Here is a 25,736-nt window from a genome sequence, read left to right as displayed (position 1 = left end):
TTAGCTTTTGGAGTACCTTTGTAGAAAACCAGTCCAAAAATGGCATTCAGCCAGAGAAAGCACTAAAGCGGGTATTCTGTTGGTTACAGTCTTAGCATTAATGCATTTTAATCCATTATCTATTTATATCTATGTATCTGTCTGTCTGTCTATCGTCTATCATCTATCTATCTATCTATCTATCTATCTATCTATCTATCTATCTATCATCTATCTATCTTATCATTTAGCTATCATCTATCTACCATTTATCTATATCTATCATCTATCTATAGATGATATAGATAAATGTAATCCATGTAATCATAAAATAATCTGTTTGGGTCATGAATCTATCTTAAATGCACAATTAAAATATAGGGCATCACTCCAGCCTTTATTTGTTACCCATAAATTGGATATTTGCTTTTGGGGTATATTTATCACATTGAAATGACTAAGTTAACTAAAAGTTACACTTTACAAAACAACAGAAAAATGTATGTGGAGAGAGCGCTCTTGAAATTCTTTTAAAATCCCCAAAGAACCATTTTGGTAGTTAAGCAAAGAAAAAAAAAACCCCAATTCTTTTCAGAGCAACAAAAATAAAAGCTTTTATTCGTTCATTTGAATATAAAACAGGCGTTATCACAGATGTACAAAGCGTACTGGTGTTTTAACATACAAGAAGGTTGCTGTTTGCACATAAAAATTTTTTTTTGGAACTGTGATTGGCTGAGTTACATGGATGTCTCTAACCAGTCACCACACTCTATGAAATAACGCTGCTAACATTCAACTGATAAAAGGGACAATCTCCCCTTGGGTAAAGTGTCAAGCAGGATTAAATATATATAATAAACGAGCACCATGAAGAATCTGCTCCTGTTGCTTAGTTTTGTGTTTCAATGTTCACTGTGAACCCTCCTCCTTCATTTCTTTGTTCGGGGTTGTTTTTTTCTCTTTCTTTTCAGGTGTGCATCAGGTTGATTACATGATTTTGTCTGACTTCAAAAGCACAAGGTCACAAGACAAACAGTTTATACATTCTCATGAATGGTTTATCTACAGTACAATTTCTAATACAGAGCAATCTTTCCTTATTGCTGAATCTGATGGTTACATGTGTTTTTTCCCCCCTCTTCACTTGCATGACAAAACTAGGATATTCAGTTTACATTTACTGTCCTAATTTTTAAGAGTTGAAACGAACAGCAGGTTGCTGAAGCGATCAATGATTAAGGGTGCTGTACGACTGCATTGCAGTCCTTCACACTTCCCCAGGAATGCAAAGTTGTCTTAGTGAAGGTTAAAGAGAGGCCGTCGCAAAGCGACAGCTGGATTTGTGTCAGCAGTAGCAGCGATGTCACTTTAGTTCTTACACGGCAATTAGGCTCATGATCAAGTCGTGAGAACTTTGTAGCAACTTGACATTCTACAAACAGATTGTATTTTTGATGGCCCCACACAGAACAATGTGGCAGAACTCTTCCCTATCCAGTGGTCTTTGGAACATGAGAAATATTCACAGGTGCAAAGAAAATCTGGAAAAAAAATTCATCTGAAACTTAAAATGCAAAAAAAAGAGGTTGCAGTCATGAGATGCTCTGTATTGTACACGCAGGCTACAAACCATTCCTTATCTTTAAGTACTCCCATCTATTAAAGAAAAAAAAACCCAGGATTGACTGGAACCAAATGAAACCTGCAAAGGTGGATCAAAATAACTCCATTCTATAGGCGATATAAAGATCCCGTGATGCTTATTCTACAACTTTCTTATGCATGCAAATTTCAATGGATGTTAAGCAATTATTCCGAACCTGTAAAAAAAAATATATATTAAAAGAAGGTGCTCTTGCTCCTGGTTAATCTTCATCTTCTCATCAAACATTGGTTGACCTGGGGATTACTAAAGGAAAATGAAATCAGCAAAGACGACAAGGAGGAAAACCAGAAACAGAAGAAGCGGTAGATTTACCTGAAGAGATTTAAAAATGGCAAAAATCAGAGCAAGAGGGAAGGGATGAGGGAAAGACAGGGGTGTATATTTGATTTTGTTCCCTTCGCTCCTTGCTCTATTGGCAGATGGAAGGATTTCATCACAACCTTTGAATTTCAGTCCCTCAGTGTGACAAACGTTAGTGGATGCACTGAGCTAGGCCAAATCATTTAGAGAGGGTTTCTGGTTATTGTCCAATAACAAATAAGATACTTTTTCAAAGCAACAACTTTCTACAAAGTGTTAAATAGATGGGTCAGCGCTCTCTCCTTGCCCAAATTAAACCAGACAGCAGAGAGACCCTTTGTTTCTTTACAAAAAGCCTTATGCAAAATAACCATCAAAAAGCTAACAAAAATTGTCTTTACCACAAGAAAATAAATCATTAAAAAGTATTAACAAAAACAAAAAATGAACTTGAAAAGGAAAAGATGGCAATTAGTGTGCAACAATATTATGCAGCTAAGGAAAACAGTGCTATATTTCAGACCTGCCTTTTCTAACATCTAAGAAGTGTATGAACATACATGCCAACATTTATGGTCACCTTGAAGGTAAAGAAAAGTATTCTTTGCAGTACACTGTTCAGGTCTTTGGCCACAAGTCAATCTGCTCTGGGAAGTCATAATAAGCAGGCTCTGTCCTGGGTTTAGTTTAGTCCTGCCAGGGTCAGCCTGTCTCCTTGGCTCTTACCCGACAGAACTGCCAAGACTTCAGGGCCCTTGCAATTCAGGCATCCCTCTTGAGGACTGCGGCACCATCGGAGGAAAAGGATGATGGAGGAGAAAGCAGGGCCCTTGTGGGCAGCTAAAGCAAGTTTGGGGGAACAGCCAGCTGGGAGAATTGGGCAGATGGGGGACACTCACCCCAGGATCCTAAAGGGACTGCTTCCCCTCCTGCCCTCGGTATGAGCAAGACAACAAGATTGTGACCTTAGAATCAACTCACTGCCTTGCAAGCAGCAGCAAATTTGTATCTGCTGGTCCTATGGAAGATTCTTTTAGGTGGGGATACTGAGCAATCTAGAACTGCTTTTTCCCCCTAAACGTTTGCGAATAATGTTCATTATCTACAGTGGGAAAAGAGACACCATGCAAGTGATGAGTACTGCATCCTTTTAAAACTTTAAACTCTTTTTTTTGTCATTAGTGAATTTATATTTCATATATATATATTTTTGATGTGATACTATCCACTCAAGATAATACAACCTTTTGTTTTTATATTAGCAAACATTGCAAGAGTTTAATATTCTTGAATGTTTCTCTTTTATACTTCTAAAGAGATCAAAATAAATTAAAGGTTTTGTACATAATTACAGAAGTAGTTAACTTATTTTATCTTTTTAGTTTAGTACAAAGATATTTGCAAGTTCATTGCCGAAATACACCTTATTTATAAAGATCTGTTCATTCTAACACTAATAATCAAAGGCTCTTTTTACCTCTGAACTTCAGCATTTCCAGGAGAGAAAGCTGTTAAAAACTCTAATTTGAGAAGGTGCTGTTCTGAGTATTTTTCTCGTACCTCAATGTAGCTTCCTAGGTGGATGGAATAGAAAATGGCTTAAAATTAGTAATGGATCCATAGTGAGAAAAGTTTGTTTTTATACAGACATTTTAAAAAAGAAGCAAACCAAAACAATTCAATCATATCATGAGCTGTTCAAAAATATCCGTGTGTGGGTGAATGGCTAGGTGGGGGAAGATTTAAAAAAAAAGCTAGTTCAGTTTAACGTAAGATACAAAGCCTATTACTTAGAAAGCAGTATTCGTCCCAATAAGCAAAAAATAATCTTATTTTAAAAAGTCTAGTAATGGGCTTTCCAACAAACCGAAGGCAGTACCCCAAAGTCCTTCTGTGCTAAAATGTAGTGGTAAAAGAAACACATTTCACATTTTTTATGTCCTGCCAATAATGGGTGCTTCAATAAATCTAAGAGAAATAGTTCCGTTCTGAAGACCGTTACTTGTACATTGTTTAGTGTACATAAAAAAGTGTTTTATACATTAGAGTCCAGTCCATGGGAAACCTTAAAGATATAAGATTACATATTATAGGCCACATAGATCGGATCTAACTGGTCTGCCAAAAATCCATCTCGTAGGTGCATTCGCTGCTTCTCTCCACGGGAGTTGATAGGGATGACTCCAACGTCCACCACCACCACAACCCCAACAATCAGATAGTGTTCCTCCAGGACCACGTTGGTGACCAAGGGAACCAGGTCTAAGGCTTCTTGCTCTGATCCATCCAGTTCAACGACAACGACCAACAAATTTGTCCAGGTAAACACCGCGCTGGAAGGTGATGAGGAAAATTATATCAATACACTCCATGCACGGGAAAGAGGAGAGCCAACATAATTACTGCACTACTTTGGAAGGATAATGTCTACATCAACTTTGAAATGGACCTGTTTTTATAGAGAGGCAGAGAAGAGGACTTTCAATCAGTTTGGTTAAATTTCCTGGAGCTGTTCAATGTCACCCATTTCTGGGCAACATACATATATATTTAACTATTGCTTGCCCTTTAAAAAAATTAATGTCGTAGACAGTGTTTATATTTGTGATTCTATTAACTTATTTGGTTTGATAAACTGTTTTCCATCTTTCACTAATAAAGAAAAACAAAAAAAAGCAACATAGGCATTGAATTCATCAGTTCATGCTAAAATGTAAACTAATTTGTTTATTCTGTAATGCAGAGCTCATGGTGGCTATTTTCTTTAATGGAATTGTCCCTAACTGCCTCTTTGGGGAAAATATGCAAGTCTTAAATGCAAATGAAAAATAAATATATTCCTGGTTCCTGAAACTTTGATGAGTTGTTTAAATCACCAATCCTGTGGGCATTTTCTAGTCTTCTGAATAACCCAAATGACTCTTTGGTATATTCATCACTGAATAAGACACCTATTTCATTCATTTCATTCATTCAATGAATAACATGGCTGCCCAACCTACAAATGTGACTTTGGGCAGCTAACATAAAATAAGAATGCCAAGCAAAAAAAACCTAAACATGTATTATGCTGAAGAAAGCTTTGTCTATGCTGGCTCAATGTCTTGAGGGAAAATTCAGGTGTTTAGTGCTTTGCAAACAATAAACAGCAGCTCTAATTGCACCTACTGAAAGCCAAGGTAGCTAATGAAACAGGGTGTAACATGGGCATATGTTGGATCTTTGAATTAGATCAGTGTTTCTCAACCTGAGCAATTTAAAGTGTGTGTACGTCAACTCCCAGAATCCTCTAGACAGTATGCTGGCTGGGGAATTCTAGGAACTGAAAATTCACATATTGCTTCAGTTGAGGAAAACTGGATTAAACAAAGGGGTCAAAGAACTGTGGTTATTTTACCATGGCCATAGCTATTGAAAAACCCTGAGGTCTCAGCACCTCATTCTTTTGCGGATAGTCTTTTAAGATTCCTGCGCTTAACAATTTCACTTCTCTTGTTAGTGGGAGGGAGGTGGGAGGTTAGGAAATATGAAGAATGAATGAATGAATGAATGCCTGTTATATCCAATGCACCTGTTAATTCCTAGTGCCTGATTAGTTTTTTTTAGCTGAGCTAGTGATAATGATTATAGAGATATATTTGTGTAAATTAACTTTTGTCCTAAAAGTAAAGGAGTCCTCCAGATTTTACTCCGATAGTCATTGATGATTATATGGGATGGTGCTCATCTTTGTTTTGAGGGCCACTGAGTCAGTACTATCCAAAGAGATTTCCGCATTAATGTGGCCAGCATGACGTCACAGAGCACTGTTCCCTTGCCACCAAGTGATACCTATTTATCTACTTGCATTTGCATGCTTTTGAGTTGCTAAATTGGTAGGAGTTGGGACAAGAATGGGAGCTCATCCCATCACGTGGAGCTAGGGTTGAACTTGGGCTGCCGGCTTTCCAAACAACAAGCCCATTGTCTTAACCTCCGAGTCCCCATGCCGCCTCTGGATTTTCTCTTAAAGTGACAAAACCCCTCAATCCTGCAGATGTCTCCAAAAAAGGAAAGTTTCAATATCTGAGCTGCAAAATTCTAAGCAACAGCCTTTGCAGCTAGATACAGTTATTAAAAAGGGGAGAACTGCACTTATGGAGTTCTTGTGATCAGGAATCCTCTTTTAGGATCTTGTTCCAATGCTTGACACTCTAGAACCAGATAGGTAATTGCACGGTGAGAGGGAGCTGTACTCCCCCATCCCATACCAACTGTATATTGGTGCAAATAAACCTGATCCAAATAAATCTGTACCCGGTCCAAAGAGAGATGGTGGCACTGTTCAAACAAATGCATGCATTCACACAGCGAAACCTGTACCCAGTACCTACCATTCCGTAATGCTTTTGTGTGCTCTAATTACTGATGTCTCTATATCTATGGGATGGTACCGCATTCCTCGCAATTCCATGGCTTCATCTAACGCACCTACTACGTAAAGTGCATCGTGTCGTTCTGATACCACAAGAGGAAAAAGAAAAAGAAAAATAGTTCATTACGCAAAACCACATCAGTGATAAAAGAATTATCTAACACTGAATTTACAGTTGGTTTTTTTTAGGAAAAGCTTTTCCCAACATGGCTTGGAATTCTGGGAACTGTAGTCTCAATCTCTCTGGACAATGCCTTTGTATTATGAGTGGGAGAGGCTGGTTTCTGTTTCAATTTCTTATACATGATTTCAAGATTATATATAATAATAAAGGTGAAATACAGACATTTTTTAAAAAAATAAAAGGCACCTGATTAATACAAAAGCAGCAGTTAAAATAGATTTGTATTTATTTCCTCCCCTACTTCTCCTTGACATTTTTTCTTAAAGCAGCTCATTATGGACCATAGAACAGTTAAAAAATAAAATAATTTATAATAATGTCATATAAAGTTAGTTAAGGTTGGAGCAGGAAGTAAAGGAAAGGTGTCCTTGCAGATTTTACTGACCAAATGGGGTGGTGCTTATCTCCCATTTCAAGGCCATTGAGCCAGTGCTGTCCAAAGACATTTCTGTGGGTCATGTGGCCAGCATGATGTCACGGAGCACTGTTACCTTCCCAGCATGGTGGTACCCATTTATCTCCTTGCATTTGCATGTTTTCAAACTGCTAGGTGAGCTGGAACTAGGCAAAGACAGGTGCTCATCCTGTCAGGCAATACTCTGGTCTCAAACCCAGGCTGTCGCTGACAAGCCCAGCATCTTAACCATTGAGCCACCCTAAGTAGGTTTAAGCAGGACCATTAAAAATAAAATACAATAAGAACTAATTACAGATAATAAAACTTTGAAGACTGATTTTGCTCAAGACATGACTGCATAAATGTAGGCAACCTTTTGCCCACACTTAATTTCCTTTTAGGGTGATGATAGTTTAGAATTGCTTCTGGAGTCTCTTTCTCCAGGTTTTATAGTGGAAATGGAATGTGGATGGAACTATGTCACAAATTTGGATGAACCAAATTCTATTTTTCTGTTTTGGAAGGAGAGGGACTAACTGTTGTGCCTGTTTTAGCCTTTACACTACATCTTGGTTTCTGAGGCCCAGACTGGGGACTTGAACTCTGGATCAACATAAATGTGGCCAGGAAACCAACTAGAGTCAATTTGCTTTACTTTTACACTTAATGAAAATTGAGTATAAATATTATTACTCTCCAAGATTACTTGATTAATAAATATATTCTTATTTTTATTCTTATTCTCATATTGAAAATTAGAATTTTGGGAGCAATTCTGGTTTTGTTGGGGAAGCATGCAAAATATTTCTCTTGGATAATACATCTCTGCATACCAGAGGGGATGCTAGGGATGCAAAAGTGGGTTCATGCCCGCTGTAAGGTAACTTCTTCTAGCCAAAGCATATAATTCTTCTCATCCTTTCTACAGTCATAAACTGACATAAACAACAGAACTGCTGAGAAAATATTGCATAATGTACTGCAACTATGAACCACTCTCCCAAAGCTGTGCTGGGTACATTATTTTCAAAACTTTTTTTGATAATAATTTTATTAGTTTGTCAAAATATAAAGTACAAAGAAAAATTAAAAGAGTAATAGAAGACTAGAAAAAGGGGGAGGGAAAAGGAACAGAAAAGAAAAAGGCACCAACTTTCGATAAAAAAATCAGTTTGATCTTCTCTGCTTCTCATTACTGTGGAGAGTGATATATACCTCTATTGACTCATTAATCTTCATCCTAGTTCATATTAAGAGAATCCCCTATATAAATTCAATCTTTTTTTAACCCTAAAAGGAGAAAACACCTCCCCTAGTTTAGATATTTTACTAATTTTAAGCAACACTCAAATATTATGTATAAAAAGGAAAACAAAACAAAACAACAAAAACTTTCAAAAATTAACCAAAGAACTCACCCCCATTTGCATCTGTAAGTTCTGTTCTCCTCAAGAATCCCAGGTAGCCAGTTCGTGCCCAGATAGTTTGTGTGTCTCCAAAACTCAGTCTTGAGTTAAAATGATCTGATTGTAGGGATTCATCGCCATAGATTGTAAAATATCCACTGGCATTGTGAGCACTGTGAACCCATATCTACATGAAGTGGGAGAAATATGTTTTAATTGGAAAGAAAGCTTCATTTGCTTCAAAAAGTTCTAAACCTTTGGTCTTTTCATAAGAGGCCTTCGCTAAAAGGAACATCAATTTACTTTCCAATAAATTAAGGTTTGAGTATCACTGGTAGCCTTTAATGTGGACCCCAATGATTATGGTTTCTCAAGATTACCACATCTTGTAAAATGTGGTATTCCCCTCAACATGTCACAAGATTTCAGGCAGAACTTTTTAAAAAAGCAGCAGTAAAAACAGCCAACAAACATCCTTTGCAGTGGGTGAGTACTGTCAAAAATCATGCATTCATCGGCAATTATGTGCTGCATGTACAAAAGGTATTTTACTGGAGTAGCATCTGATTAAATATAGTCAGAAAGAAAGAAGGAGAAGGAAGTCTTAGAAAAGTTAACGACTCTTAAATATGACAATGCAAAGCAGATAGTAACTTGTCTACCATTAATTCCACACACATTCATTAAACTGTGCGATACATCACCTGCTAGACCAGCCTGTTTGCCACACACTGCCCAAATAATGCTATGAGAAAAAGGAGTTGACTTGTAATCAACTCCTCTCATTCAGCTTTGACCTTGGTACAGGTGTGTGACTTACTTCTCCAAGATGAGAGTCGCCAAGGGGGCCCTTTGTTTCTGGATTAGCAATAATGATACGAACTCCTGGGAGGATCTATTGAAAGACAAAATGAATCATATTTGGTCAAGAGCCAGGTTGTGTCTATATTGTTTCATGCAAAAACTAAACTTTCCTGCCTCATTTCTGAAGTCTTTAAGAAACACGGCAGGCTTCCCAAAAGGAAAGAGGTGGGTGCAACTTCTCCAAGGAAAGTGACACCATACTCAGCTTTGTAAATTCATTATTGTGAATTAGTTCTTCCCTAAGGAGGATGAGTCATCAGTCTTGGTGTTTTTTCACTTGTGTCCAAAATGATGGCCACCAGCAGTGCTAATGATCTGGAAAGCATATGGTAAGCACATATTCTGCATATATAAGAATCCAGATGCAATTTCTTAAAATGAGTTCCCTCTGGAATTATTACCAATTAGCATAGACCAGAGTGAAGTCTTATGGAGCTCAGATGCACATTCTTTCCAAAATGTGGGTGGTGGTGAGGAGAATCATGGAGATTGGCTCCAAATCCCAAATTTTCTGTTCATTCCTTAATCATCCAATCATTTTGCTTTCCACATATCTTCTCTCTCTCTCTTTCCCTCTCCCTCTCCCTCTCTTTCTCTCACACACACATGCATTGCAATGTATCTATTGTCTTAGGAAGGTAGAAGCTACATAGCATCTTTCTTTCTTCTACAGCCATCTATTGACCTCTTTTCACACATTTCCCCTTACATCCTCTCATTCATATTTTCCCCGTTGCAAAGTTTCCTTCCTCTCATTCATACATTTTATCTCATTCACACAGTTTCATTCAACTTTTCTACCATGGAGAGTTGAGAAAAATGGGCACCTCTTTCTTTGTGGGATAATAGAGAAATAAAAACAGCATACATTAAAACTCCAAAGTTTCATCTGTCCTTCAGACCAGTTTGTCTACAAGTGATATAAATAATATTGATACAAATGGATGAAAAGCTTTGATATAAATAATTTTTCCCAACTTGAGGAAGTCCAGGTGGTTTAGATTTAACCCTGAGAAGACCAAAGGCATGCTTGAGATACCATCAAATGATGGGAAATATTGATCTTTAATATCAAGAAACCATAACGAATTCACTCATTTCACAACTTAATAATGCGCATGACTCTGCAAATAATCATATATCTGCATGCATTAAAATAATTCTTTAATCACTCTATTCAGATGGTTAAGAATTTTTATACTTTTACCTTTCCTGATTCCATGAGAGGCAAACTATGGGGAGATCCTCTTTCTACTAAACGCACTCTGAAAATAAAAAATATATATAGATAACTGCAGCACCAGATGTACATACAGAGTTACATCATTCAAGTATCTGTATTTCAGCCATTACATTAAAACTTGCTTAATACATTTAACTTAACTGAGATACATTTTCAGCCTTGCCCTTTTCTCCTGCTCTTTCCTGGCTCTGCCTAATTATCGGAATTCAGTTGCAGAAGTCAACTGAAAAAGCTGAAATCAACTTATATAGTTAAGACTTTGCAGGGAGAAGATAGTGCAGGTCAAGGAAGGATAGACCTAAGAAAGCAGAACATTTGACAAAAGGACAGTTGTTGCTGCTGATTTTTTTTCACTGTACCTCAGCTGCATCTAGAGATGCTCAATTCTTTTTCCAGGATAGACTATTAATCTACGTGAAATTGCTTCCTGACCTTGTAGAATATGCAGCTTTCGTACATCAGAGCCAGAAAAAGAGGAATAAAAAGAGTAATTTATATTTATATACTCCTTCAAAACAGCAATTTGTCAAACAGGTCAATCTGAACATTGACTTCTCTTTGTCATCCCCGCTATTGCTTTGAAAAATGATAGACTGGTTTTAATAACTATTTATTAAATAATTATTTATATAGCATATCCCCTACAAAGTTAAAAAAAAGATTGTATCTGGGAGATTGCAAACAGCAACTAGACCGAAGAGATAGAGCCTTTCAATCATGTCCCTGAGTTTGTGTTTCAACTAGGATTGAATTCAGTGCTCACACTGGCCTGAGAGATTTGCAGAACAGAGGCTAAGAGGAACGACCCAGCATCTTTGATAACAATAAAAAATATACAAATATAAATTTGTATATAAATATAAAAAACAACAAATATAGAAAGGTTGTGTAGTGCTTTGGATTCAAAAGGGGGGGGAGTGCTTTTTGGAATAAATGAGTACACAGGTAGCATCAGGAATAGCCATTTTTATTCTGTATTCTGAAGCTCCTTTGAATCCCTATTCTAAGCCTTTCTCTGAATCGTATCCGCTTGGCTTCAATCCAGTACTAATTTTCCAATGAGCACCGAGCAAATAGCTAAACCCTCCAATTAGTTCTGTACAGAAAAGCAAGAGACCATCAAAAGTTGTTTTGTCCTTTTAATAAAGTCTCTCAAACAACTCCTATTTGGGTCCTACAGACAAACATAATCACATGGAAGACTGCATTTTAGTTTTTAAAAAGAATATTCATCCACAAAAGGTTTATTCATCCAAGTTCCAAATCTCTCCTCTTACATCACCATATATTGGCCAGAGGTGCACATGAAAACGAAGGCTAAAATTTCAACAGCCTTTACTGCACCTGTTCCTTCAAATGTCATTCCTACAGTAGAATTTGCATCTGCCAGGTTTATAAAACAGGCCAAGAAGCAGCTGTAGGGGGCATTGGCCATGCTATGGGATGCTGATAGATATAGGAAGAAAGAAGGCAGGAATATGTATTTATTTATTGGATTTCTGTGCTGCCCATTTTGGCCGGAGGCAACTCTGAGTGCTTACAAACATGAAAACCAAAAAAAATTAGAAAGATAAAACAGTGACAACAATAATAAGTTATACTAAAAAATATATCATTAAAAGATTAAAAGGGGGAGAGAAAATAGCAGGAATACCACAGGGGGAGTAGGGGGGGGTCTTCTCTCAGTCTACTAACCCCCCCAGAGTGATACTCTCCCCCACACCAAATACAGACAGTTAGTTTTGAATTATGCAAAAGGACTATGATGAACCAATGTGCTTTTAATTTAATGATGTAAAAATGCCATCTGAAAATCCAGTTCTTTCAAATAACTGCATTCCTTTCTCTTGCTATATTTTTAAAATATATGCCTTTTATACTTATGTGAATCACACATGGTGATGTTCCTAAATTTCTAGTATGAATTTCGCAACATTAAAGTAAAAAATCACACCTGTCATGTCTGAGAGCCCTCATGTCAACATACACAGTGGTTGGGTCTGGCCCAGATGTTCCCTGTAAAAGAAACATTTCATTTAGCTTCTGAAGTAATAGGTTGTCCCTACATTTTAATTATTGCTACAGTTTTAAGACAGCAAATCCTTTATATTGCATGGTAAAAAAAACAAAGACCACATTATGTATGCTTTGTATCTGTATGTATGTGGAGATCTAATCATCTCTTCCTTCATTGTAAACATAATTTCTAGTTTCTCACCTTCCTGAAATTGAGTCTCAATGGAAAAATAATGAAGGGTGTCCAAGTTAGGAAATTCTAAAGAAACAGAATTGGCTGAAGACAACACAGCCCATAAAAGTCCAAGCACGTAATTAAGTTTCCTGAGACACATATGCAAAGGCTCCATAAAGTTGAAAATGTTTTAAAGCAACACATTTGATATTAACATATAGAACTTGAGGAAGCACAGTTATTCTGTTACTTTAAAACATTATATTTTAAAAAGCAGCACACTAATTTGTTCATGGCCATGTCACCCACAATACAGCAATTATTTCTATGAACTTGTGCTTATGTTCTTTCTATGCTAAGACTGGGTTCACACACTATAACGAACCATGGTTTGTTGAGTGGGATCACCCAGGACAAAAACATGGTTTACAAATTACACAGGCTGAATTTACACTGAGTGTTCAATGAACAAACTGGCTTAGTATATCATGTGAAGTAGCCCAAGAGAGACTTGCACCTCAATGCAATTGAAAGAAAAAATAAGGCATGGGGATTTGAGCTAAGTACTATGCAATATAACCCAGGTCAGATTATTTGGATTAGAAACTAGATGCATTAAACCACATTGCTTTCTAATCACTTTCAGGTTATATTGCAACTGACACTGCAAAGCCACTTCATGTGTTTGGAGATGCTTTAAGACTTAAAGTGGCCAACCTGTCCTGTGCAACGTACTAAAAATGTGCATTCAAAGGAAGGCATGTTCTTATTGGTTCATTTTACAGTATACATTCTGTTGACAGAAACTCTTAAATCTGGATATGCCTAAAGAAGAGACAGCGATTATGCTAGCACATGTTTAATGAGAACTAGTTTGGTATTCCAGCTTCAGGTTTGCTCTCAGCCACAGATGCTCACAGAATAACTGCTGCTCAGTCACTCTTTCTCAGCTAAATTGCTATCGTGGGGAAAAATTGGAGAAGGTGTTTTATATATATATACTGCCTTGAGCTTTTGAAGGAAAGTTGGACAATAAAGAAATGGAAAACTATCGGGACATCTACAAAAATGAAGCAAGCCAGCACAATGTTGAAAAAGGATGGACCCTGGACTTGGACACTGGACTCTTTCAAGTTTTCAGGCTGTTTTTTTTGGGGGGGGGGCAATTTATTTCTTGGCACTCCTTAAAAAAACCAGGTTCTATGCTAAGGAAAGCAGAAGCATCTAAAAGAATGTACTAAATGTACTAAACGTTGACCGGCATCCCATCACCAGGAGGGCAAGAGAAAATTACAGGAGCAAATTACTAGGCAACTTGGCATGATGTCAACACCTCGTATTGTGGTGTTGGCATATAGGGGCTTTAGCATAGCTCTCAATGTACTAATATATTCAGCAGTACCAGCAGCATAACAGACTAGTGCTGAGAGCGGAGAAGCCCATCGCCATAACCGAAAAAGAGGAAGAGTAGGAGAAAATCACTCTATAAAAAGACAGTCCTCGACTTACGACCACAATCAAGCCCAAAATTTCTGTTGTTAAGTTAGATGTTTGTTAAGTGAGTTTTGCCCCATTTTATGACCATTCTTGCCACAGTTGTTAAGTGAATCACTGCAGTTGACAAATTAGTAACCTGGTTGTTAAGTGAATCTGACTTCCCCATTGACTTCGTTTGTCAAAAGGTTTCAAAAGGCGACCACATGACCCCAGGACACAACAATAGTCATAGATACGAACCAGTTGCCAAGCATCTGAATTTTGATGATATGATCATGGCGATGCTGCAAAGATCATAACTATGAAACATGGTCATAAATCACATATTTCAGTGCTGTTGTAACTTTGAACAGTCACTAAATGAACTGTTGTAAGTTGAGGACTACCTGTATTACATTAGGAACTGTTTTCATGATTGATCAGAAGCAGTTTATAAAATTCAGTTGTGACCATTTGTACATTGAAGGTCACACCTGGATGTTGTTTTTTAGAACACATTTCCAAGCATGTTACAAAGTGTTGGTTAACTTTGGATGAAGACTATATCTGGATAACACCTACTAATTATTTCATTTCTTTACACAAAATTTTCTTCCCTTGACATTTCCTGGCCAATTCTGGCTATTGCATTGAATCACGCAAATCATGTGTACATCCCCACTCAAAAGGTCTCAGCTGATTCTATCTAGTCTGTCCATTGCTAGGTGGATATTTTAGGGAACAGGTAAATTCCCTACCTGCTCGCCCAGTTTCCCCAGCCTGTGTGGCTACAGAGAAGGAATAGGGGGAGATGGGGAGAAGGAGAGACAGTAACAAATGGGCAAAAAATAATAATGAAGACAATAATTGAAAAAGAAATGGAAGTTGAGAGGAAAATAAATAGAATCATGCACAGAGTGGAATAAAATAAAAAGAAAAAACCATGTCCAATATAAGGATTTTATAAACTATACATTTTATTATTTAAAGGTCTAGAAATGAAAATAAACACATGGATAAATAAGATGGACGTGTTACTTTAACAGAGCAAACAGGGGAGGCAGAAGTATATAGACTTTCCAATGTTTAACAAACAAGTGTTCAGCAATTTAACCGACATTATAGATACCATTGTTTGAGGACAGTGTGAAACTCTACTTTTCAGGTGAAGCGTGCCATACTATACCTTCACATTTTGATAATTGCCATACCTTTTTCAAAAGATTAAAATGAAATGGAACACTCCTTTGTTAAGCCTGAAAAGCACATCTGTGTCTACAGGAAGGAACAAGTCATCCATCTTGAGAGGAATGTTCAGCTCTTACTTTTCAATGGATAATTCTATCATGACCACCTGCCTTCCATCACCCACAAGTTTGCCTCTATGAATGAAACTGAGCCAGGAAGTTCTCTATTTCCATGAACTGAAGTGTAAATCTGCTAAGAAATTTTAGTTATAAATGTTGCTTCCCAAGAACAAAAATGGTACACCCATATCCTCTGCTTCACTGTAGAGTACTAGAGCATGAAATCAGCCCCATACGGAGTCTGAGACTACTTTTATTGAGACTGACTATTGTAACAGAATCCTGCAAACCTGACTGTGCTGTATACCCTCCTTTTTCCCCTCATATGTCAGCAAATTAGGGAGGCATCTACCTGAGCCACTTTTAAACGTTCTCTTATTTTGGACTTTTGGGGGACAACAGAACCTGACAAGATCATCTCTCCACAATAAATTTTCCCTTTTTGCCTGTTGCAGTTATGATATCCAAATCAATATATGTACAGCACAAGTCTACAATGTTTATTCAAGAATGGACTATATACAGAGAGCCTTACAACAATTTAGTCGCCATTCGGAGTTACAGATGCACTGAGAAAAGTGACTTTAGGACAATTTTTCACATGGCTGTTGCAGCATCCCCAGGGTCATGTGATCAAAATTCAGAGTCAAATTTATGACAAATACAGTGTCTCAGGGTCATGTGATCACCTTTTCTGACCTTTTGACAAGTAAAGTCAAGGGGAAGCCAGATTCACTTAACAATCATGTTACTAACTTAACAACTATGATGATTCACTTAACAACAGGGGCAAGGAAGGTTGTAAAAAGGGGCAAAACAACAAATGTCTCACTTAGCAACAAAGGTTTTGGGCTCAACTGAGGTCGTAAGTGGACGGCTATCTATAGATATGATTGAATACAGTTGCAAGAAAAAGTATGTGAACCCTTTGGGATTACGTGGAGTTTTGCATGAATTGGCCATAAAATGCGCTCTAAACGTCATGTAAGTCACAACAATAGAAAAACACAGTCTGCTTAAAATAATACTACACAAACATTAGCGGTTGTCATGTTTTAATTGAACATAAGATGGAAACATTCACAGTGCAGGGTGGAAAAAGTATGTGAACCTTTGGACTTAATAACTGGTTGACCCTCCTTTGGCAGCAATAACCTCAACCAAACATTTCCTGTAGTTGCAGATCAGACCTGCACAACGATCTGGAGTAATTTTGGACCACTCCTCTTCACAAAACTGTTTCAGTGTAGCAATATTCTTGGGATGTCCGGTGTGAATCGCTCTCTTAAGGTCATGCCACAGCATTTCAATCGGGTTGAGGTCAGGACTCTGACTGGGCCACTCCAGAAGGCGTATTCTGTTCTGTTGAAGCCATTGTTTTGTTGAATTACTTGTATGCTTTGGGTCATTGTCCTGTTGCATCACCCATCCTCTGCGGAGCTTCAGTTGGCGGACAGATGGTCGTACGTTTTCCTGCAAAATGTCCTGATAAACTCTGGAATTCATTTTCCCATCAATGACAACAATCCGTCCAGGCCCTGAGGCAGCAAAGCAGCCCCAAACCATGATGCTCCCTCCGCCATGTTTTACAGTGGGGATGAGGTTTTGATGTTGGTGTGCTGTGCCTTTTTTTCTCCACACATAGTGTTGTGTGTTTTTCCCAAACAACTCAATTTTGGTTTCATCTGTCCACAGTATATTTTGCCAGTAGTGCTGTGGAACATCCAGGTGCTCTTTTGCAAACTTCAAACGTGCTGCAATATTTTTTTTGGACAGCAATGGCTTCCTCCGTGGTGTCCTCCCATGTACTCCATTCTTGTTTGTTTTCCTTATTGTAGATGTGTCAACAAAAATGTTAGCATGTGCCAGAGATTTCTGTAGGTCTTTAGCTGACACTCTAGGATTCTTCTTTACCTCATTAAGCATTATGCGCTGTGCTCTTGCAGTCATTTTTACAGGACGACCACGCCTAGGGAGAGTAGCAACAGTGCTAAACTTTCTCCATTTGTAGACAGTCTGTCTTACCGTGGACACATGAACATCAAGGCTTTTGGAGATACTTTTGTAACCCTTTCCAGCTTCACGCAAGTCAACAATTCTTGATCGTAGGTCTTCTGAGAGCTCTTTTCTGCGAGGCATGGTTCACATCAGACAGTGCTTCTTGAGACCAGTAAACCCAAAACAGGGGTGTGTTTATAAAGGGCAGGACAGCTGTCAGCAACACATCCAATATCATCACACTGATTGGAGTCAAGGTTGGCTCACTCCTGGCTCCAATTAGCTCTTGGAGAAGTCATTAGGCTAGGGGTTCACATACTTTTTCCACCCTGCACTGTGAATGTTTCCATCTTATGTTCAATTAAAACATGACAACAGCTAATGTTTGTGTAGTATTATTTTAAGCAGACTGTGTTTTTCTATTGTTGTGACTTACATGACGTTTAGAGCGCATTTTATGGCCAATTCATGCAAAACTCCACGTAATCCCAAAGGGTTCACATACTTTTTCTTGCAACTGTAATTGTCAAAGAAGGAAAATACATGAACTCCCACTAGGCAAAGTTTTGCATCCAACAAAGATCTTTTTGCAGGAAGTTCCTGGATCTAAGTATCATGAAACACAGTAGAATGCAGGAAAGATATAGCTGATCTAGTAGGAGCTATTAAGATCAGGAAATAAACTTCTAAGACTTAAGATCTGATCCTTGTGGAAAAGATGCACGTAGAAGACATCAAGTTGTCTGTTGTTCTAGAATTTAAGTCAACAGAAGTCAAGTGTTCTTCACATAAGCTGAGTTACAAATCCCAGAACCTTCGAGTACCAAAGCAAAGCATGTCTACAAATAGCAACATCCTCAGAATTTTGCATGGATAAATTATTTAATGCTTCTCGATCACAAGTAAATTCTATCTGAACTATTAAAATAAATATCAAGTTGGCAATGAAGCAAGTTTAAAATGAAGTTTTTAGCAGGCAAGAATCTACAGACTTTTGTGAAAGGCACACCCTGTACAAATACACACCACATTGTATATCATCAAAACTTTTCTTAGATTATATATTTTACTGAGGACTGAAATGTGATGGATTGGATCCGAATAATCAGCTGTATTTTGATTCTACTGAAACTAATAAGGCAAATCAATCTTACTGAATTCATTGATTTCAATGAGAAATAAGTTTATTTTACTTCATTTGAATCCAAGTCAGTAAATATATGCAAGGATTTAATGTTTTTAAAATCAAAATTGAAAGTGATTGGTAGGCAGGAAAACTTTGCATGCATAGCCATTAAATTCTGCATAGGTAAAGGTAAAGGTAAAGGTTCCCCCGCACATGTGTGCTAGTCGTTTCCGACTCTAGGGGCCGGTGCTCATCTCCGTTTCATAGCCGAAGAGCCAGCGCTTGTCCGAGGACATATCCGTGGTCATGTGGCCGGCATGACTAGACGCCAAAGGCGCACGGAACGCTGTTACCTTCCCACCGTAGTGGTCCCTATTTTTCTACTTGCATTTTTACATGCTTTCGAACTGCTAGGTGGGCAGAAGCTGGGACGAGTAACAGGCGCTCACTCTGCTACGCGGCACTCGGGATTCAACCCGCCAAACTGCCGACCTTCCGATCGACAAGCTCAGCGTCCTAACCCACTGAGCCACCGCGTCCCTTAAATTCTGCATATAAGACAGTAATCTAATTGTGAGCAGCTGATGTAAACAAATTTATTTAGGAAATGTGTACATTTGTCTGTTTTTAAAGCTGGGCTCAAAGCAACTTCTGGAGGCTTACTTTCCTGAAATTTGAAATAAAACAAAATTGGAAAAATCTCCTCAATTATTCCAACTACTTCAAACATTAGTTCCACATGGAACTAATGAAATCTTTCAGAGTAAGCATACTTTAGAAGCTTCTGAAGGTAGAATGGCTAATGTATGCATTTGGAATACATATCAGTCTGGAACAATCAGTGTAATCTAAGACATTGTTCATCACCAATGTTCATTACCTGTTGAGTAGGCCATGATCAATACTCCTCAAAGAGGAGTACCACTGAGACATCCTCAACTCCTACCAGGGACTCTCTCCACTTAGTGAAGCAGTCATGTGACACCACATTGCTTAATGACCAAGATCCCAGTTGCGGTTATAAGGCAAGGACTTATGATATTAATGCTAATATTCTTACTAAATTCTGTTATTGTTTTCTCTAGAACAATATAAACCTCCAGTAGGATTGGACTTCAAAGACCATAATGGCTAGGAACTCTGGGACAGACAGGCAGATATCAGTTTGGGACAAATAGATATTGACATTTAATCCATTTCTAACACTAGCCACAATAAATGAGTAACACTACAGTGGTTTTAAAGCACTAAAAATATTCAAGTCCTTACTCTACTCGCAAGGGGGAAAAAGATTTTGATATACTGAGCATAAAGATTTGGGTTGAGTTTTACAACTTACAAATTAAGGAACTTTCATACAGGTATTTACTGTGTTGCTTTCACACTAAGGGCAGAATAAATGTTATAAATGTAACATAAAAAGAATTATGGGAAAAACTAATTAACAAAACTAGAAAAGGTGTATGCTTGCAGAATGAAAAAGGAACGTCTATTTATACTTGCAACAATTAAGAAAGTAACTAACCATCTTAAATGAAACCTGGTTGCTTTCCCTTAAGAAAGGACTGTTTTTACAATTTTTGCCAACAGGAGAGAGAGAGAGAGAGAGAGGGGGGGGGGAGAGAGAGAGAGAGAGAGAGAGAGAGAGAGAGAGAGAGAGAGAGAGAGAGAGAGAGAGAGAGAGAGAGAGAGAGAGAGAGAGAGAGAGAGAGAGAGAGAGAGAGAGAGAGAGAGAGAGAGAGAGAGAGAGAGAGAGAGAGAGAGAGAGAGAGAGAGCCTTACCTGCAAACATATTGCCAAGTTAACTCTGCAGCCAAAGGATGTGCTGACAGCCCTGGGATGGAGGCCCAGATCTTTAAAAAGCTTTGAAAAAGATTGTGTCAGAGCTATTCGGGGCCGTTCTTCTGCCACAACCACACATGTCCGCACCCTTGACAGGTCCAGCCCTCTTGCCTGGAAACAAGGCACAAACTCAGGTCATCCCAAGAGTAGTGTTGATATTTAGCAGATGATATAGCAAAAACATCAGAAGCAGAAATGAACTTTGGGTTACAAAAAAAAATGTATTTTGGAATAAGTGGGAATATCATCATAACAAACATCATAGGTGTTTTTGCCAATGTGAACTCAAGTTTCTCAACCTTGGCACTTTTAAGGTAGGTAGACTTCAACTCCCAGAATTCCCCTGGCTGCAGAATTCCATGTATTGAAACTGAGACATCATAGAGCATGCTGCTAGGGATTCTGGGAGTTCCATTCCATGTATCTTAAAAGTTGTTAAGGTTTCAGCTACCTATAATTCTGCATTAGGGATAGTAGAGAGTGTTTATTATTTTCAGTTTCTACAAGCCACACAAATTAAATTCTTAAACTGTGAGCCTGTTTTGAATGGATACAGGATGGGGCTATAATTATAATGCAACGTTAGCCATTTTGAATCCCATTTGCTAGAAAAATGGGAGGAAAGGCACAGATTGGCTTAAAAACCTTCTCATATGCAACAAAATCTTAAGAAGAGTCCAGTGGAAAACTGAAAGTGTGTGTGCTCACTTACTAAGCTATGATTTAACTTTGACTAAATTCACACAAAGTGGAAAGTAGAATTCTACTTGCCCAGCTGAAGGGATTGTCCTTGATTCATAAAGACAATTGTTTATCAACAATATAAACAAAGATATCAAATGGGGAGAAGAAGCCCAGGCAACATCGGCTATAGGGAAAAAGAAAAGGAACTAGGATTCCTCACCTTCAAAGATTCTGTTTGTGAACCAAGGCCCTTGGTGCAAAGCTCCATAACTGAGTAGGAACAAAAGGTATCTCTTACTTTGTACTGGCTCACAGCCAGAAGCCATAGAGCAGGTGTAGTTTCCAATTCTGAGGGAGGAATTAAAATAGACTGGTGTCCTGAATAAACGCTGTAAAGATACAAGATTGGTTAATCCCATGACGAGAAATCTGTCTTGAGACCAGAAGATGCCAAATTGAAAAGAAAATTATTTTTCAAAATTCTGGAAGGAGACAGTTCTCCTTGAGAGCTTTTAGCTCAGAGATAGACAATCTGAAGCCCTCCAGATGTTGCTCAACTGGATTCCAATTGCTCCATCAAGAATAGCCAATGGTCAGGGATATTGAGTACCAAAGAGGTGCAGCAACTACCAGAGGGCTACAGTTTCCCCGTAGCTCATAAATCTTAGAAATCAAAACAGCAGCAACAAATATATATTCCAGAGGAAAAAGTCAAATAAAATGAGCTAGCTTTAAATCAGTTTATGTGAAGAGAGACCCTGAAGTCCGAACTTTATTTTGCTTATGCTAGTTAGTTTTTCAATAGTAGCATGAAGATGGCAAGTTCTCTGTGATGAATTACTACTGCTGTCAAGAATACTCCCTTGAGGAAATAGTCTTTAGCAAGTTACAAGATTCTTCTTCTCTGTGCTTCTGGAATTTGGAAGAAAACATGGATTGACTGAGCAAGTGGTTCAACTGACCAGATTGCTCACCTTGTGAAATGATTAACAGATTAACAGGGATGCTAAGGATGGTAAGGAAAGTCCTTTGCAATCCCATATTTGATTGCTGAAAAATGGCTTGGATATCTCTTGTCACTTCCTTTTTCTGGAAAGTCATCATATGCAATTCTGTAATTTCTAGATAGTTTGTAATTTAATTATTAATTGCATCTGATTCTGGTTGGCTTTTCAAGGTCTAATAAGATAATGCTGCCATCTAGATGGGATATTTCCATATATCCTCTTTATACAGGATGCAAAGAAACCTTTTAAGCCACTGAAAGACTATCTTGGTCGTTGTAGAAATTCAATTAAAGGCATACCCCAACAAACAAACTACCTAGATCCTGTTTGAAACATACCACTTTAGAGGGAATTTCTGATCTTGTTTTATTACTTTATTATTTTGTTTCCATGAATTACTATTTTTTAATTTGTTCTACATCTTTCCTTGTGGTGATATTTGCAGAAATGCAGTGTTTAAAAAATAGAAATCCATCTTTCAAATCATCTCATGTTACAAACTCATGCTTTCAGTAGAATTTAAACATGAATGCTATAATAATCATTTTGCATATATGATTGAAACTAGTCTGACTAGGGGTAAGCTACCTTAAACACTGTTTGTTGCACATGCAACAATGGCTGGATTCACACATTCCACCTAAACAAAATTGAACAATGCTAGATTCAGTACGAGGTATGAACTAATTTTCTGTCAAGGCAAGTTTATGTATAACTTGATCTAAATGAATCTGGTTTATTAAGAAAAAGTTCAGGTAGAACTTAGGTATAGTACTCGGCAGGGAAGCCCACAGATTCGGTATTTTCAATACTGAGCAGAAGCATCATTTTAGAAATTCTTCCCAGATCAAAGTAAAAATGTTTGTCCGAGACCCTAGATCTTCTGCATGAAAAGGTTTTCAACCCTTTTATGCCTGTAGTTAGTTTTGGAAAATTATTTATCCAGAAGAAAATTAATTTTTTTTAGTTTAAAGACTATCCAGGCAGATCATAAATACACACATAAACGTAGATTTCAGGAAGTTATAATAGCTCAGGCTCCACATAATAGAAAGAAAACTTGGACAAATTAAAAAAAAAGATGTTAGGTGTTCCAGACTTTAGAATCAATACCAAACTGAATAGCTGCTAGAATAAACCTATTTAGAAATGCTAAAAAACAATCTTCCCAAACCCAAAAACATGGCAGGGGAAATAAAATGACAACCCAATGAAGCCCAGCACTAAGCATTTGGCACAAACAGCTAAAAGATTTAGAAAGGCTGATGTCCATGAACTCACGTTGGCCTGACACTTGTTGTTCTGCCCAGAATGCATCAATCTTTGACAAAGATCTCCAGGAAATCCTGCTGGAGTGGGTGGCCAATTGATAGGAATCTGGAGAATTTTTGATAGAGGTCTATTGCTCTGCTTTGCAAGGTTTCTTTTCATTATTATTTTATACCCTTCGGGACATAAAATAAAAACAAAAACAAAACTTTGCAAAACCATGCAATACAGCCATGACTTACCAATGGGCTGGCTTCCATGCTCCAAGGGGTTTTCCTTAGCAGTTTGGAAGTCTCAGAATGTTGCATTCTGGGACATCACAATGGAGCAGGCCAGCACAACTTCATAGCATCTATAACAGGGATAAACAGATGGTTTTATTTTATTATTATATTATATATATATTTGGCTGCTTGTGCTCAGATTGCAAACCCTGGGTATCTAGGGTTCAATCCCTTTTTACACTCCTGGAGTAGTGATTAATGACAATGATACCAAACTGGAATAAAAACAATGTTGCCCCAATCTGGTACCCCTTTTTAAAAACACAATTTAAATTTTATTTCAAGGGTGTTTACATGATCAAGAGGTTTATCAGAAGTTTAAAAGAGCTGTAATGCTTGAAATTGGACTGTATCAACTTTATATTTGTTCTAATGTCTATGCAACAAAACTGAGGATTCAGTTCTAAAATGTATGCTAAGATACAGGTTGTCCTCAACTTATGACCACAATAAGCCCCAAATTTATGTTGCCTAGCGAGACATTTGTTAAGTGAATTTTGCCCTGTTTTATGACCTTTCTTGCTACAATTGTTAAGTGAATTATTGCAGTTGTTAAGTTAGTAAAGGTAAAGGTAAAGGTAAAGGTTCCCCCGCACATGCGTGCTAGTCGTTTCCGACTCTAGGGGCCAGTGCTCATCTCCGTTTCAAAGCCGAAGAGCCAGCGCTTGTCCAAGGACGTCTCCATGGTCATGTGGCCGGCATGACTAGACACCAAAGGCGCACGGAACGCTGTTACCTTACCACCATAGCGGTCCCTATAAGTTAGTAACCTGGTTGTAAACTGAATCTGACTTCCCCATTGACTTTGCTTACCATAAAGATGCAAAAGATAAGCACCCTGGGCACAGGAAACTGTCGTAAATATGAACCAGTTGCCAAGCATCCAAATTTTGATCAGATGACCATGGGAATGTTACAATGATTGTAAGGGTGAAAAATGGTCATAAGTCATTTTTTCAGTGTCGTCGTAACTTTGAATGATCACTAAGCAAATGGTTGTAAATCAAGGACTATCTGTACAAAGTGCCTTTAAGAGACAGACATGGTTTGCATATCCCTACTTCTATATTTTAAAAGTTGGAAATGTAGTTTTTGAAATAAGATTTTTAGCATCTTAACAGAAATGGCATTTGAACTCTTTTTCAGGAAACACTTTTGGAACAATACCTATAAACAAATTTGGCAGGAAGCAAAAAGGACATTTTGTGTTAAGCTTCAAATTGCTTAAAATATTTAGGAAAGCAGGGTGGGGGAGCTGAACTTAAATCCTGCACACTAAGAGAAAATGGGTTTAAGGTCCTGGTTTTCTTTCCTCTCAGTTGACATGATTACCTTATTAGCCTCCCCCTCTTTATATCCTTTTGCTAACAACGAATTACACGTTTTATTTGCCAATTTGGTATATGCCACACTCATGTAATGTCTCTGTAGCCAAAGTAGCATTTTCCACAGAGAGAGATTAGCCAGTTTGGAGAAATGTCAAGAACTGTGCTAAAAAAAAAGTATGGATGTGATATTCCCTTAAAAGCACTCCAGTGGGAGTTAGTGGCAACATGGAATAGTATGAAAAAAATGAATGGCTGTCTTAAACTCTGAAGAGGATTGTTCCATACAGTAGTATTTTTTTATAACTAGCTCAAATGCCCATTTGTTCAACTATAGTAAGACACTGTGACTCCATCTTTTGCCTTTAGAACTGATAGGTTGGTCTTCAAATTTAAATCTAGCAACCTTAATCCACTCTCTTTGCTTTGATATATCAATTGATCATTTTCTTGGGATATGATACATTTGATCCCTGCCCTCCATACACATACAGACAGAGACCAGCAGTAATATCCTGCCACTTCAAAAAAGATACTTGACAGTTCCCATCAGGAAAACCTACCTACAGAGGCACCAAAGGACAAACCCCAATCCACAGTAGGGATCCAAACAAATTGCAACTTCTCTAGAAGGATAGAGTTCACACTGCAGCTTAATAGAACGACAAAAGGCACTAGTGGCTGCATGAGACATCTGGAAAAAGAAAAGAGGGCAGTGATCAAAATGATGAACTATGCCATTCTGTAGGGTTGCTTCTGAAGCATTGCCAG

At 37.8% G+C, this 25,736-nt stretch overlaps 1 protein-coding gene across 2 annotated transcripts in view; it reads right to left on the bottom strand.

The window, feature by feature from the left end:
* Positions 1-1,117: 1,117 nt before the first annotated feature.
* The window catches only part of LOC308677055 (disco-interacting protein 2 homolog C), a 120,293-nt gene continuing 95,674 nt past the window's right edge, over positions 1,118-25,736 (bottom strand). For both annotated transcript variants that reach the window (XM_081343215.1, XM_081343216.1), the window contains exons 29-37: positions 25,529-25,659; positions 21,301-21,469; positions 20,337-20,507; positions 12,411-12,472; positions 10,421-10,478; positions 9,170-9,244; positions 8,362-8,536; positions 6,322-6,445; positions 1,118-4,281 (exon numbers count right to left, since the gene is read on the bottom strand). In XM_081343215.1, the coding sequence (XP_081199341.1) occupies positions 4,029-4,281; positions 6,322-6,445; positions 8,362-8,536; positions 9,170-9,244; positions 10,421-10,478; positions 12,411-12,472; positions 20,337-20,507; positions 21,301-21,469; positions 25,529-25,659 (1,218 nt within the window). In that variant the 3' untranslated portion in view covers positions 1,118-4,028. The remainder of the gene's footprint in view (positions 4,282-6,321; positions 6,446-8,361; positions 8,537-9,169; positions 9,245-10,420; positions 10,479-12,410; positions 12,473-20,336; positions 20,508-21,300; positions 21,470-25,528; positions 25,660-25,736) is intronic.

Source organism: Vipera berus, assembly GCF_964194415.1.
Source record: "Vipera berus genome assembly, chromosome: Z".
NCBI lineage: Eukaryota > Metazoa > Chordata > Lepidosauria > Squamata > Viperidae > Vipera > Vipera berus.
Note: the sequence above shows the minus strand (reverse complement) of the source record. Positions and strands in the feature narration are given on the sequence as shown.